This window comes from Vicia villosa, linkage group LG7, assembly GCF_029867415.1.
Source record: "Vicia villosa cultivar HV-30 ecotype Madison, WI linkage group LG7, Vvil1.0, whole genome shotgun sequence".
In the NCBI taxonomy this organism is placed as follows: domain Eukaryota; kingdom Viridiplantae; phylum Streptophyta; class Magnoliopsida; order Fabales; family Fabaceae; genus Vicia; species Vicia villosa.
The window spans coordinates 10,619,070-10,635,205 of record NC_081186.1 but is presented as its reverse complement, the minus strand read 5'-3'; the positions used below and the strand labels follow the sequence as shown (position 1 = coordinate 10,635,205).

Genomic DNA, 16,136 nt, shown 5'->3' with positions numbered 1-16,136 from the left:
TGAGAAAGGAGAAAGATAACCGTCAACTCTGGGTTGAGAGAGAAAAGAAATTAATAGGGACTAACCGTCAACTCTGGGTTGAGTGGGAAAAGATAATTAACTCGGAGTTAACGGATGAAAGGAAATCAACTCTGGGTTGAACACCACAACATCAACTCTAGGTTGAAGAAGGATGAACATGATTGACTTTGGGAGATGACACCACAATGGTAACTCTGAGTGATCCAGTGGAATATCAATTGACTGCTTGTAGGGACCTCATCTGATGAGTAACTTGGCTTATGCTTCACATGCAAATGTTTGATTTATTTTATGTGCTTCTGGAGATGCAATGCAATGGATTCTATATGCAGTGTATTGATGGATTTGTTAGGGTTTCTGCTTTGTGTGGAATAGATTAGGTGGAGTTCTGACACTCTGCTTGAGAATCAAGGTAGGGTGGATGCCCCTGCTTTATTGATGATTGGATCATGTGGGAGAAATGGCAATGAAATGTATGATTATGAATGGAATGAATGTTTCCAATATATGGATAACGGATAACATGTGCCCTTGCGGGAAGGTTGTTGCTTGCAGGATAGAATTTGTGAAGGTGAGGTGTGACTCCTCGACATTTGTCTCAATATCTGACACTTGATTGAAGATGAAGAAATGAATTATTACTAGCTTGCCCCAACTTGTATGATCTCTTGAGACAGAACTTTGATATGCTTGAATCATGGAGATTTGTAATGGTCTGCCCCAGTGTTGATCAAGGGATGAATGCCTCAGATTGAAAGGAACTCTTCCACCAGATGGATGCTTCAGGTATTTGCTTTGTAGATGACCAACCTTTGCCTTTGTAAGACTACTCGGTGGAATTTCAATGTCGAACTTTCCTTGGTATCAAGTACTTACTTTCAAGTTAGAGACAATTCTGTTTTGAAAAAGATAATGAGAATGCGATGCACATGTTAGTCTCAAGGAAAAAGTTTTATTTGTCTAAATGTTGTACTGATACTAACACAAATGACACAGCAACATTAGGAGTCAGTTTGACATGATTTCACAGTTTGTATACTTTCGGAACGAACCCTGCTTCAATTAGGACTTTTGAGGGTTGTAACGTGGTCGGGTTCACGGTTTGAGAAACAAAGGATAAAGGCTCAAGTTCTACTTAACCCACCCCTCTTCGTGATGTTCTCCAGTCCTACGTTCAGTTAGTTTGACACGAGTATTCTCCTTTCAGGAAGGATTGTGATGGATGAGGATCCTTTATGGCTTTGATGGAGGTGGCAGTCACCCTTTGGTTCTTTTGTTGATGGTCATAACAACTTGTCCCTTGGAGGATTTTTCTTTTGCTTTTGTCTTTTGTTATCCCTAACTTTTGCTTGGAGAAAAAGTTTCTTTTGAATTTGGTTTTCGTTGTCCAGCGGGATATGCCCTAATTTTTGCCTAAGTCATTTTCTTCAAAGCTTTTCTTTTTTTCTTTTGACTTAGCGGGCTATCGTTTCTTTCTTTTTTTTTATTCATAACTTTCTTTTATTCCTTTTTGTCTCGTTCGGGAACAAGTTGCATGACTTTTGTGATTGACTTGATGAAAAGGTTGTGACTGCCTTCTTCTTAATGAATGGGAGACATCCATTGTGGATTGTGCTCTTCCCTTTTTTGTTGTGAGATCTGAGATATGGTTGATCCTCTGATGGAATACCTGAAAGTTGAGTGCTCGGTCGTACTAACTGAAGACTACCCTGCCCCTGGTTAAGATTGAGGGTTTTGTATTTTTTTGAAAAGAAACTACTACTCCTTAGGCTCAAAGGGGTTGACGAAGGTTTCACTCCCTTATAACTCCAGTGTTTGGGAATTGAAATAATGCCTGTACATCGTCAGCAGGATCTTTGTTCCAAAAGCATATAGTTAGTGATTCATGTGTTTTTTGATTTTAATCATTCTCCTTTTTTAGTTGCTTAAGACAAATGAGTTGAATATCAATGAACATAATGACAAAGATGAAATGATTTGAGAAAAACATGTATATTGCATTATTTTTATTTATTCAAACATAATGAGTTTCTTACAATGAGAAGTACGTGATAACAATAAAAGTAATACAGTTGAAAATGCTTGAGAAGTCTAAACAATGGCAAGATTGGCCTTATTCTGATGCAAATGAAATATTCTCTGACAAACACAAAGTCTTTAGGCTCCATTGGTGAAAGGTGCCCCCATGAGAAGGCATGGTATTCTCTGATAGTAGCTTGATCCCCATGATTCTTTGTCTGTTGTATTGTCAGATATCGGTGTAGAGGAATCGTCTTGACTGATCTGATGGAGAGGAAGAGTGGTAAGAGTCTTGGTAACCATGGATGCACATGCATGAATGCAAAAATGTTAATGAAGATGCAAATGTATCATAAATCAGGATCAAGGATCAAGGCCTCTTGGATAACAGCTTCTCATGGTCAATAAGATATGGTCGAACCCTCCAGATTCAGAGGTTCGACGTTGCTTTCTGGATAAATAGCTTGTGCATAAGTCAAAGATGGTCGAACCCTCCAGATTCAGAGGTTCGACGTTGATTCTGATAGATAGCCTTTGCATAAGTCAAATAAGGTCGAACCTTCCAGATTCAGAGGTTCGACGTTGATTCTGATAGATAACTGATGTAGAACTTCTGTATAGGTCAAATATCCCAGGATCAAAGGTTCGACGCCTTTTATTGAATAGCAGAAATCCGGGTATGATGGAGGTCAAGTTTCCTGTCCCATCCCAATCTCACGGGTATGTAGTCTAGACACGGACAAGTGGTCCCTAATGGTCACTAGGGTCTACAGTTCCCATGGGGTACAAAGTGTTTGAGGCAACAAGCGTGCCAGACACAGTGTTCCATGAAAGAACCTCGCCCAGTTGTGGTACCCCATGTCAAGCTCGATCATAGCAAGCGCTACGGGAGTCAACATGAGCATCCACGCTAATCCTATGTGTCACTGGCCTGGGTAGTGGGCCTTTTACCTCATACAAACCCCCCACCTGCAAAACAGAACAGAAGACCCCAGGGAACACAAAATATAATCCATATGCATGGTGTGCAAACAGAAATAAACATGATATGCAGGCAATGAATAAGCATGCAAACATATATACAAGGTATAGACATAAAACAAGTAAACACCCAGTAAATAAACAAACAAACGCAGGCTAGGATCGACTCGCTAAGAATGGACCCGCAATAGGTCTAGCAACATCCCCAGCAGAGTCGCCAGTTGTCGCACGCTCGCGAAATGATGAAACAGAGTCGCCACCAATATATTTATCCCAAAGAGGGAAAGGAATATCAGAAAACCTAAGATGAATAAGAACGAGGTCTTTCGACCAGAGATCAAGGTACGGGAGTCGGTTACGCAAGGGGAAGGTGCTAGCACCCCTCACGCCCATCGTACTCGATGGTATCCACCTATGTTTGTTTCTATCTAAAGGGTGTATAAATCTAAAGCTTAATTACTAAGGGAATGCATGCAAATGAAAGAAAAGAAACACGGGAAAAATAAGGTTTTAAATAGTTGTGCTCGCTTAGGCCCTGTGACCCAATGCCTACGTATCCTTTTCAGGAATCAGAGCGCCGTAGTTCGGCTCTTTAGTTTTTGTTTGTTTTTGTGTTTTTTAGTGGATGAAGTTACATTCGCACTCCGCTGCTCGACCTTTGGAGTCTTAAGCTGGGAATGGAGCGGAAATAACGTGTCCGATTAAAGAATGCCTCGGAGGCGAGATAGAGAAAAGAGTTTGAGCGTTCAAGTGGCACCCTAAAGCAAGGGAGACTCGAGTTGCTCTTTGGTTTGTGTTTTTTAGAAATTGGGAACTTACGCTCGAATGGTTCCCTAAAGCAAGGGAGATCCAAGCACTAGAATGATTCCCTAATGCAAGGGAGATTCAAGCTTCCATTCCCTTTTTAATGATTTTCACTTTTTTATTAATGTTTTATTAAGTGTTTTCTTTGTATTTTTTAAAGGGATTTTATTTTGATATTTATTAGATGTTTTAAAGTTGAAAAGGAAAAGAAACTAGCCTAAGTATGAAGGGAATTTCTACCTAATGTTATCATGGTTTCTAGCTAAGGTTAGGGATAAAAGAATATGAAAATAAAGATCACAATTAGAAGTCATAAGTAAGATACATGAGCAAAATTGAGAATGATATAATGGTACCAAATTATACACAAGCATGAAGCAACAAGCCAAAAAAATATAGTACAAAAGTGAAGTAAAATACTACTATTTTTATATTGATTTTTATGAGAGAAATTGAATTACAAGTCAAGTAAAAAGACTAAAAAACAAATAGCCTAAGAACTAATATTTTTATGTTTATTTTTTATATGTCAAAATTATGTACTAAAGTCTAAAATAATAGGAGAAAATTAGTGTTTTTACTACAAAAAAGAAATGGCAAAAGAAACTAATGGAATTTAAAATGAAATGCAAACAGGGGGCGTGAACTGAGAATAGAGGTGTGATGAGCAAGGCACAGGGCCCAGTGGTTCTGGCCCAAACAGAGTTTTTGTATAGTTTTTTTTGTTGGCACAAACAGATGCAACATGGGCTGAGCAAGGGGTGTAGAATAGCAATGGCCCAAGGTTTATTGTTTGATCCAATTATTATTATTATTATTATTATTCAGATTTTCGTTTCAATAAAGAATAAATTAAATTAAAACTAAGAAAATAAAAAAATGAGAAGAGGAATTAGGGTTTTCAGAATTCTGACCTTTGAGCTTACTTCTCCTCTTTTTCCCCTCTCTTCACAACGAAAATCGGCGGCGGCAGCGTTAGCCTTCTCTGATCGGAACAAACTCACCGCGCCGTCGTGAAATTTCCGGCCACATCCTCCTCTCATCACATCTCTTCGCCTTGCTCTCCTTCGCCTCCTACCTCTTTGTTCATCTCCTTTTATCAAACGGCGAAATGAATTCACCGCGACGGAGGACTCCAGTTCTTCTCTGATTCCCCCTCTTTGATGTGATTGAATACGAAATCCGGCGAAGCCTTTCAAGAAATCAGGTATACTCGTTTCAACCCTTATTCATTCATTCCTCTTTCCTTTTTCAGATTTGTTCTTCTGCGTAAACCATCGTCATGACTGCGTGAGGTTGTGATTGTTGTTGTTCTGACTTTGCAGATGAAGATGATGACGCAAAGGTGAGGAAGAGAGCGAGGTTTATGGATGGTTATTGAAGATTGGAAGAGGAAGGTTAAAGAAGATTATGGAGATCTTTGATCAATGGAGATGATGAATGGTTCAGAGAGAGAGAGGGTTATTTGAAGATTGAAGATTGAGAGAAGGTGAAGATGATGGGAAAAATGGTGGAGTCCGAGAGAGTGAAGATTGAAGAATTGGTGGAGAGTTGAACTTTGATGAATGATGAAGATGGAAATGGTGTGAAGTGGAGAGAGAGATGAAGAATGAAGATAGAGTGAGGATGATGAAGAGTGAAGAGTTATGAGGTGGCAGCAATGGAAAACAGAGTGAAAACCTGAAGAATGATGGAGGTCTTGGTTATATAGAGATGAAGGATCTTGATTCTCTGAAGGTTTGTTCTCAAACTCTGATCTTTTTTCTGTTAGGAGTCAGTTAGATTGGTTAAAAGTTTGTTAGATAATTCTGTTTTGGTAGTTAGGTGGTTATAGGTTAGTGTGGACCTCCGATTTTTTTTAATACCGGGCCATACCTCTGATCTGTAGAGATACGTGAACTGACTCTTTTTTGTCGCTTAATGCTTTCGCATTTTTTTGAAAATATCACAGAGTCGCCACCGACCTTTTATTTTATCCAATTAAGGAAAGGTTTATAAAAGAAACAGAAAAAAGACCTTTAAGAAATTCTGGGTAAGGGGGTAGGTTATACAAAGGGAAGGTGTTAGCACCCTTTGTATCCATGGTTATCCATGGGCTCTTAAGTTTGCTTAGCTCACTTGTTTTTCGATCACTTTTCAATTGCTCTGAAATTGCTCATATGTGGTTTCAAATACCTTTGTAAATTGAATTTTGTAATGATCCGTGTGTGGATGTATACAAAATGCTTGTTTATCTTTCGAAAGATGTTTTGAAAAGAACGTTAACTTTGTAATAACCCGTGTTTGGATGTATACAAAGTATTGTCTTTTTTGAAAGTTTTGAAAAATCAACAGTGTATGAGAATTTTGTTTGTTTTGATTTGAGCAAGCAAACTAGGAGGTCTACCTTGAGTTGTAAGGTCTTTATCCTATTTCCTTTAAAAATCTATCCTTTCACCGGATATAAAAGCAAGGTTCGATTTTGTACTCGAAACAGTAGAATTTTGACTTTGATTTTGAAAGGAATGAGAAGGGTATTACCTGAAGAGGTGCAAGTGTGATTGTGATTGGATTCAGATATTTATCTTTGAAGTTAGTGATCTAACGGTTCAATTTTATCTTTGACATACACGCAGTTTATATGTGCTGGAAATTAAAATGCGGAAATGTAAAGTGCGGAAAGTAAATCTACGCTATTACATCGATTGTGCGGGAAATGTAAACTAGCCTATTTACATGAATTTGACATCCTATACATTTATCTAGGAATCTTAAATTGCAAGAAAAATAAAAGGCATGTTTTTGGATTTTTCATGATTAATTTTAATTATGATTAATGCATGATTAATTAAATTAAAATGAAGAAAAAGGATGAAAATAGATTTAAACCTAGAAATTAAGTTTAAAATATGTACAAAATATTTGTTGATTAATTTTAAAACAAAACTAATTTTTTTGGAATTTTTGGAATTGATTTGAAATTGATTTAAGTTAATTAAAACATAATTATGCAAATAATTATACAAATAATTAAAACTTAAAGATAAAATTATTCAAAATATGTACAAAATTAGTTTATAATATATAAACAATATTTAACACAAAGAACAAATTTTTTTATGATTTTTTGATTGGTTAGAATAATTAAAAAGCAAATATATAAATATATACTAATTAATTATGCAAAATATTGAAATTTTGAAGAAAAATAAAATATTTTTATTTCATAAAACAGTATATTATTTTAGAAGTCTAAAAATATTTTTTGTGTATTTTTTGGATTTTTAAAACTATTTTTAATTAATTTAACAAAGAAATTAAATAAAATAGAAAATAAAATAGAAAATAAAAGGATACTGATCCTGTGTGGTAATTTGTGAGGGAGCATGGTGTGCATGCGTGATCTGGATCATTGGATTATTCATTAAATGAGATCAGGTGGTCCAGATGGTGAGGCACGTGGTAAAAGCTACACCTGCAAAGCACAGAATCAGAGGACAATTTAAAAAAACGCGCGCGTCTGAACCAATGAGGTGGGGACACCTCATCATCTTCAACCTCTCGCCAGGGCCTTTTACAGCGCTTTTGTGAAACAAGCGCTGTAGTTGATGAACCTCAAACCTGCAAAATTACGAATAGGGTCAAACAAGTATAGAAATCAAGCGCGATGGTACCATTGGATTCGTCTTGGTCCGCTGAGTTTAACCATGTCCTTAATTTGTTTTAATTTTGGCCCTAATGAAGAACCCTAATTTTGAGCTAAGTAAACCCTAAAATGGTATATGCTACAAACATCCATTAAAATCCAATTGAAGCTCCAGAAACGACCGGAGCCTCAAACCAAACACAATTATGCATCTACATCTTGTTAAATATGCGTGTGTTATGAGATATAAGTTGGTTTTAGTTTGAACAAACCGTGGCCTATATAGCTCGATTCAGTGATATTTAGGACTTGCAATTGATTGGAATAGTTTCAGTGAAGCTCAGAGATGATGTTTGAATGCTTAGTTTGTATTGAAATGGACTGAAACTTAAAATTCGAATTTAAAGTTTCTTTGAAAATTACAAGTGGTTACAAGTATGCTATATGCTTAGGGATGCTTCTGAACTCGTCTCCCTTTTGTTACTGAAGTGCTATAGCCTATTTATAAGCATTAGAGTGCTTAGAAACTAAGCCAAGAGCATTGATGAGTTTTTTGGAATCTTGACTTTTTCAACATTGGTAGCTTTGTCTTTAAGCCACCATGGCTTGATTTTCCTCTTCTCCTCTGCTGTACTTTGCTTTGGGACAGAGTTGAATGAGTCACATTGATGAGTCATGCTTGGAATGCAAGCTATCATTTATCCATGCATTTCTTTTTTAATTTAATCTTAAAATAAGAAAAAATCAAGCAAACATGGATGAAAAATGTTATGGGCTTAGTCTTGGTCGTGGGAGGCCCATAATAACATGGCAAGGATGTTTGAATGCTGAAAACTTGGCCCCATTTGGAAAAAATGCAATTTTGAACAATGTTGATTTCATGTATTTTTCCAAAATTTAGCCAACTTCAACAAGGTGTAAATCCTTCAATTTTTGTCATATGAAGGCGTTCTTGCACTTTTTAGAAACCTCAAAGAGTCCTCTAACCAATGTCTTTGGTCTCATGTCAAAATGATTTTTGAAGCTCCTTGTGTGTCCTTTTGAAAAAAGTGTCTTTTTGTTGACTTTGAAAATGACCTGTAATGTCTTTGGTCATATTTTTCAAATGGTGAATCCAATGACCATGGGATCAATGGCATTTGAAAGATAATTGAATTTCCTTCAAAACAAGCTTTGGTTTGAACTTTTTGGATGAAGGATGAGAGAGTTATGATCAGTCAAAGTTGAGTTGACTTTTCAGGCAAAAACCCTAATTTTGAATCTTAGGGTTTTGTTGATTTTTGATCTTTCCTTGATGAATTATGATCATCCAATGATCAAATGATGAATCCTTTGACAAAATATGGATTTTGACAAAAAATTTCATTTTTGACTGTCTGTTGACTTTTTTGGTCAAACGGGTCGTCTGTTGACTGTTTGAGCTGCTGACGGTGCGTCTGAGTGAATTGAAGTTTGAAAATTTGTATGATGGTACTTTGAGATATATGGATGTGTATGAAATCCATTTGAGCTCTCAAAAACTTGTTGCTCCTGTAAAACAAGAAAAACCCTGATTAGGGACTGTTTGTGTAGGAGACAGTTAAGCGTACCTGATTTTTGTGCAGTGTTGAGTCTCTGCTAATCACGTGATATTCAGAAGACTTCTAACACAAAGATCTTGGAAATTTGAATTGTGAAAGATTGATTTGATTGATGGTACAAAACACTGAGAATTGTACTGCCAGCAGTTTGGCTGTCAACTGACTGTCCGGGTATTGATGCAGCAGTTAGAGTGAAAAATCAACAGTCAAAGTTAATTTTATTTTTGTTGTTTTTGTTTTTGTTTTATGTGAAAAATGAAAGTTTATTTACATGACTTGTTAAAAACACAGACATAATAAATAACTAATATTTACGGTATGCGGGCCAAAATTACCGATAATAACCCTGAAAATCATTTAATGCACAGAAATAGGAATATTTGACTGGCAGAAAACACACAAAATATTATCTTAGTAATTAAGCAATATTATGACAAATAGTACAACATTTAATACTGACAGTACAAATATTACATACTATATTGAACAGTACGACGAATAAACGGTACATTTAAGAAATAAGAAATACGACAAATTTTAAGAATGACGATTAATGACCCATGCTATGAACAATAACATGTAGATGATTGGGAGTGCAACCATTGCAGGTCCACACTCTTCAGGACTATGCAGGCAGAAGAAAGTTATGATCACCGTAGCAATGGTGATGACTGTAAGAAACAGTGTCTCTATCCACTTTGCCATTCTTGTTAGGGAAGAAGAGAAAGATAGATATGAGGTAGAAATTTGAGAGATGAATTAGAATTTGATGTGAGATTTTATGAAAGAAAATGAGAGGTATTTATAGAATGGAAAGAAGGATAGAGACGTTGGGGAATGATGTGATTCCGTACAAAAGGAAAATTTGAGTGGAAGTAAGATTTGAAAGAAAGTGGAGATAGTGTTGGAAAAAGAGAGATTTGATTTTTGAAAAAGAGATTTGAAAAGATTTTTGCAAATAATGGAATATAGTACAAAAATTAGTGGGAAGCAAAAGATAATAATAATCTACTTGTTACCAGTACAGTCTGAGTTTCCTGATTCTGCGCCTGCAAAAAAAGATTTAACTCTGTACCAATTGTGTCAGTACTATTTATCTGTAAATAAATAAATAGCATGTGTGAAGTAATAAACAGTATTTGGTGTTTGTGTAAGAATAAATTCAACTGCAAGCCAAATTACTGTATAAGAAAAATTCTAAAAACTAAGTATTTCATATATCAGGATCTTTGTTGAAATAAAAATCCATGATTATATGAGACTCTTAATTTTCAGATTGGAGTTTTCTTGAAAAATATGTGGGCAAATTTTGGGGTATAACAGTTAGTTACAAGGATAGGAAATTGTTAGTGTGGGTTCTGTTAAGAGGTATGACAGTTAGGAAAATGTTGAATGGTTGTTAATTCTGTTAGAGAAAATAGAAAGGGGTTAGTTAGAGGGTTGTTAAGTTAGTTATGATGTTTATGTATGATATGATGTGGCTGGGAGTTTTATGCAACTAATTGGTAAATGAATGATTAGGCTGTTAGGATGGGTTCCTGTTGGTTTATGCAGGGCTGCTGGTTTGAATTGAGTTAGACTTTGTAGGTGCTAATTTGAATGTATGGAGCTGTTTGGTTTTTGGTCAGTTAGAAGTTTTGGTTTTGTTATATAGCTTGAATTTGAATGAATGATGATTAGTAAGAAGTGATGAATTGAATTTGAATATATGACTTGATAATATAATCTCCTTGGATTGATATGCACTTGATTACGCAGGTTGGTTCGATGTGATGGAGAAGAAGAGGAGACTGAAATATGAGCTGGAAAATCGGAACAGGGAACAAGCCTTCAAGATTCCATTGGACTTTGGCCAAAGCAATATTATTATTTGTAATGCCTTTTTTCTGTAATGGATTTGATGATGTACATAATTAGGGATTGAATGTAGACATTTAATTTGACATAGAGACTTTTAATTTGAGATTGAATATGAGTTTGTATCCCTTTGAATAAAAAGTGAAATTCTTCTTTTGTTGGAATCGGATGAGCTTCCAAACATCCACGCCTGAACTTGAGATAAGATCAACCCCTTATGTAGGCTAGTCCAATAACTCATAATGAAAGGGACCACCTAAATGAATCCATTCATGTAGTAGAATAAATCCACTCAAACCAATGGTTTACAACATAAGCGAACAATCCAAATGACTCAACGTTCTAAACCAAACTTATGAGGCCAATATCAAAGTCATATGATCAAGTGTTCTTTGAGAGGCTGAATTAATTATCATCTTCTGATCAAATGCTAAGCTTCTTTTTTTGAATGAATAAGCTCATGCCAAAACTTTGTGAGCTCCAGTTAGTTCACCAATCGATCCCTGATCCCATGTGTTTTGGATTATGAATGCAATGATGTGTTAGGTGACCTAAAATGCAAAAAAATGAATGAGATATGTAAGCCAATTAAGAATAATTAGATGGGCAAATTTTGGGGTGCAACAGGTGCCTGTGTTACAAGACACGGCCCGTGTTGGCAGGCGCGATCAGAATTTTTATAATGTGTGTTATTCTCTGCCTCGATTTCATTAAGGGTAGAGTGGACTTTTTGCGCGTTTTGAACCTAAATCAGCATTACTAAAACCTAATTTGAAGGAGAAGGAGGCATCTTTGATCGTGGAAAGAAAATTGACAGTGAAAGAAGAAGAGAGCAAGGGTTTTGGAAGAAGATCTTCAAGGGCAATTGCAATTGGAGATCATATCAACTGCTGAATTCTTGTAATGTCAATGAATATCTGTTTTATTTCTTTTATCAGTACGAGTAGCTAAACACTTTTATGTTAGGGAGATGTCCCTGAATCACTATGTTATGATGATTTGATTTACCGTTAATTTACGAATTGAAAGTTTTTATGCATTAAGTTTTTTATTCAATGTTTTTCATGCTTCATTCTATTGGAAAATATTATGATGATTTACGGTTAAGGTTAGGTCGGACAAACCATCTTAACGCTTCGTTGAATTCTAACACTACCGGTAAACCACTTAGGAATAAGGATTTAACCGTAGTGATCAATTATTCTTGGTTATCTTCACATAGACATTGATATGCAATTTAGTGGTCAAGGAATTAAAACTGAGTTTTAATATCAAAAAGGTTTACAACTAAGGAATTAGTGTAAACTAACATCGAGAATTGATACTTAATCATACTAACGAATCTCTCGTAAAATAGCGGTTACATGATTCATAAGGCGATTCATACATCGACCCTAGCATATTCCCTCATACTTGTGTCTAATCTATTTACTTTTTGCTTAATTTCTTTATTTGCATTTCAAGATAATAAAATCAACCCAAACCAACCCCCGTTATTTTTTTGTTCAATTGAATTCATATTTCCTCTTATAATATCACACCAGTCCTCGTGATCGATACTTGGATAATTTCCACTTTAATAACTACATTGGTAGAAAATAGTACACTTGCTATTTTTTCGATCAAATTTTTGGCGTCGTTGCCGGGGACTGCCAAATTATAAGTTGAAAAATAGTTCAATTGAATTTTTGTTGCTCTGCAACTAAATTTTTTTTCCTGATATTTCATTTGCTTATTACTAATAATTGTCTAATCTTTGTATGCGAGGTAAGGCCTCGACAAAATTTCTTTTTGACGCAGAGCCAGAGCGATCACTACGAGCTAGACTTCAAAAAGCGAAGCAAGAACGACTGGAAGCGTTAGAAGACATTCTGACAGCTTCGGAATCTGATAACGAGGAAATTCTCTCTATTCATTCTGAGCATTCAGATTCGGAGGCTGAAACGATGGCAGCTCCCGTAGAAAGGCTGTTAGGTGATTATGGTGGAGCAAATGCACCAGCTGGCCGGATGACAATTGTAAATCAACCGGTCGATGTTGCTCACTTTCAGCTACACCCGGCAACGATTCGACAGCTGGAGAAGAAACCATTTTCAGGAAGAATAAATGAAGATGCTAATAAGCATTTATAAAGCTTTCTTACTATGACAACATCTCTGAAGATAGAAGGGCATTCTGAAGAAGCCAAGAAGTTGGTTATGTTTCCATTCACGTTAGCGGATGACGCTGAAGAGTGGTTCTACCCATTACCTGCTGGGAGTATTACCACATGGCAACAAATGGAGTCAACCTTTCTGAATGAGTATTTTCCCGCGGCTGTTTATATTCGTAAGAGGTATGATATTGTAAATTTTAAGGAGAAGGAAAGGGAATCACCTGGAGATGCGTATAAGAGATTCAAGAGGTTGTTAGTGGCATGCCCAACTCACAACATGGATGTCACTGAACAAATGCAAAATTTTCTGAATGGTCTTAAGATGAAGACTAAGCAATTGATTGACGCAGCAGCTGGTGGCTCATCCAACTTTTCAACAGCCACTGGTGTTAAAAAAATCATAGAAGCTATTGCAGCCAATGAACACTTGGAGCTATATGATCGTAGTGTTAGCCAACCTGAAGGATTAGTGGATATGAAATTGTCAACGCAAGTTGTGAAAATAGAAGATCAGGTAGCTGCGGAAGTTGAGCAGAGATTGAAACAGATGGGTCTTGAAAACCAAATAGTAGCACAAGTTCAACCGACTCAAGCAAGTCAACCAGTGGGGTGTGAAATATGTGGAGGACCTCATTTTACTGTTCAGTGTGTTTCTACAGCTCATCAAGTGGAGGAAATAAATTTCTTGAAGCAAAACAACCCCTACTCAAAACCTATAATCCGGGGTGGAAAAATCATCCAAATTTTTCATGGAAGGATCAACCAGGGAATGCTCCTAAACAAGAGGTTATTCCATATCAAGGTCAACAGTCGTAGCAATAGTATAGACCTCCTCAACAACATTATCAACAACCTTAGCAACAGGCCACCAGAAAATCAGATTGGGAGATTGCCATCGAAAAGATGGCAGCTCAAAGCTCTCAATTTCAAGAATAAACGAGGAGTAATTTCCGGAATACGGGTTCCTCCATTAAAAATCAGGAAATTCAAATGAGTCAGATAGCACAGCAATTAGCAAACTCTCAACAGCCGGGCGTGTTACCAAGTGCCACAGTTACCAATCCTAAAGATCATAATAATGTGAGCGCTATTGTTACTAAGAGCGGTAAAGGGAAAGGTGTAGTTGAAAATAATGCTGAGGAAGAGGAACCATTATTGGAGGTAGACTTGGAGATAAAAGAAAATGAGGTAGAAGCTGAGGAAGTGGTCGTGATGGAACCAACACCAAAAGAGAAGGCGGTTGAGCAAAAGCATACAGTAAAACTTCCTTTTCCGATAAGGAACAAGAAAAAAGGGCAACATGAGAAGAATTTCGAAAAAGTTCTTGGAGATGTTCAAGAAGCTGGAGATTAATATTCCATTCTTGGAGGCATTAGAACAAATGCCTACTTATGCAAAATTTATGAAGGACATCATCTTCAAGAAAAGAACCATCGATCGTGACCCTATTATTCTAACCGAAACGTGTAGTGCTATTTTGCAGGGTATGAAGATTCCGGTGAAGAAGAAGGATAGAGGTTCCGTGACTATTCCTTGTACAATTAGGGATAGGTCATTCAAGAAAGCTATAATTGATTTGGGAGCAAGTGTGAGCCTTATGTCGTTGTCTATCTATAAGAGATTGGGGATAGGTAACGTACAGGATACAAGAATGACACTCCAGTTTGCTGACCATTCTGTGAAAAGACCTTATGGGATAGTAGAAGACGTGCTTGTGAAAATAGACAAATTCGTGTTCCCAGTGGATTTTGTGATTCTAGAAATGCCGGAAGATGAGGAGATCCCTATCATTTTAGGAAGGCCATTTCTAGAGACAGGGTGATGTTTGATAGACATCGAAGAATGGACGATGACTCTAAAGGTATATGATGAGGAGTTAAAGATAGATGTGCGAAATACTATGAAGTACAAAGATGATGTTGCCACAAGCCAACACATCGAGGTAATTGATCAAGTCATCACAAATGAGCATGCTTTGACATCACAACAATTGCCTTTAGAGAGAGTGTTGAGTTCGTCTATTTTTGAAGAAGCAGAGGTGGTTGATGAAAAAGAGATGGAAGTGGTAGCAATGATGGAAGAAATACCACCGTTGAGAGGATCTCGGCATAACAGATGGGAAGATTTGAGGCAACCTTTAGTGGAGGAAAAGAAAGATGATCCAAAGAAGGGGGCTGAATTGAAACAACTTCCAGAGAATTTAAAATATGTCTTCTTAGACACCGAAAGTAAGTGCCCAGCTATCATAAGTTCGCACCTTGAGAGTTTACAAGAGAATAAGCTTGTGGAGGTGTTGAAGAAGCATAAAAGTGCTATCGGTTGGTCCATTGAAGATTTGAAAGGGATTAGTTCTATGATTTGTATGCATAAAATTCTCATGGAAGATGATCACAAACCTGTGGTCCAACCTCAAAGGCGGTTAAATCCCGCAATGAAGGAAGTGGTCAGAAAAGAAGTGGTAAAGCTATTAGACGCAGGGATGATTTATCCAATATCTGATAGTGCTTGGGTGAGCCCGGTCTATGTGGTACCAAAGAAAGGAGGAACAACAGTGATAAAGAATGAGAAGAATAAGTTGATCCCTACTAGGACAGTCACAGGATGGAGGGTTTGCATTGATTACCGAAGATTAAATCTGGCTACTAGAAAAGATCATTTCCCGCTACCATTCATCGACCAAATGTTGGAGAGATTAACCGGGCATGAATACTATTGTTTCCTCGATGGCTACTCAGGGGATAATCAGATTGCGGTAGCACCAGAAGACCAGGAGAAGACCGCCTTTACATGCCCGTTCGGTATTTTTGCCTACCGAAGAATGCCATTCGGGCTATGTAATGCGCCTGCCACATTTCAAAGATGCATGCAAGCTATCTTTGATGATATGCTTGAAAAGAATATGGAGGTCTTCATGTATGACTTCTCGGTCTTTGGTAAGTCTTTTGATAATTGTTTAACTAACCTTGCTCATGTTTTAGAAAGATGCCAACAGACCAACTTGATCCTCAACTGGGAGAAGTGTCACTTCATGGTGTTGTTTACGGTGATTTCCGGTAAACAACCGCTAGTCCTCCAAACTATAAAATATACTTTG

The 16,136-nt window shown here is 36.8% G+C and overlaps 1 protein-coding gene across 1 annotated transcript; it reads left to right on the top strand.

The window, feature by feature from the left end:
• Positions 1-14,423: 14,423 nt before the first annotated feature.
• LOC131618656 (uncharacterized) lies at positions 14,424-14,864 on the top strand. Its single transcript, XM_058889834.1, has one exon. It carries the CDS (start codon positions 14,424-14,426, stop codon positions 14,862-14,864), a length of 441 nt encoding a protein of 146 aa, XP_058745817.1.
• The last annotated feature ends 1,272 nt before the right edge of the window (positions 14,865-16,136 follow it).

Excerpts from the sequence above, each read along its gene's own strand:
- LOC131618656 (XM_058889834.1), top strand. The coding sequence starts at position 14,424 with ATGCCTACTTATGCAAAATTTATGAAGGACATCATCTTCAAGAAAAGA.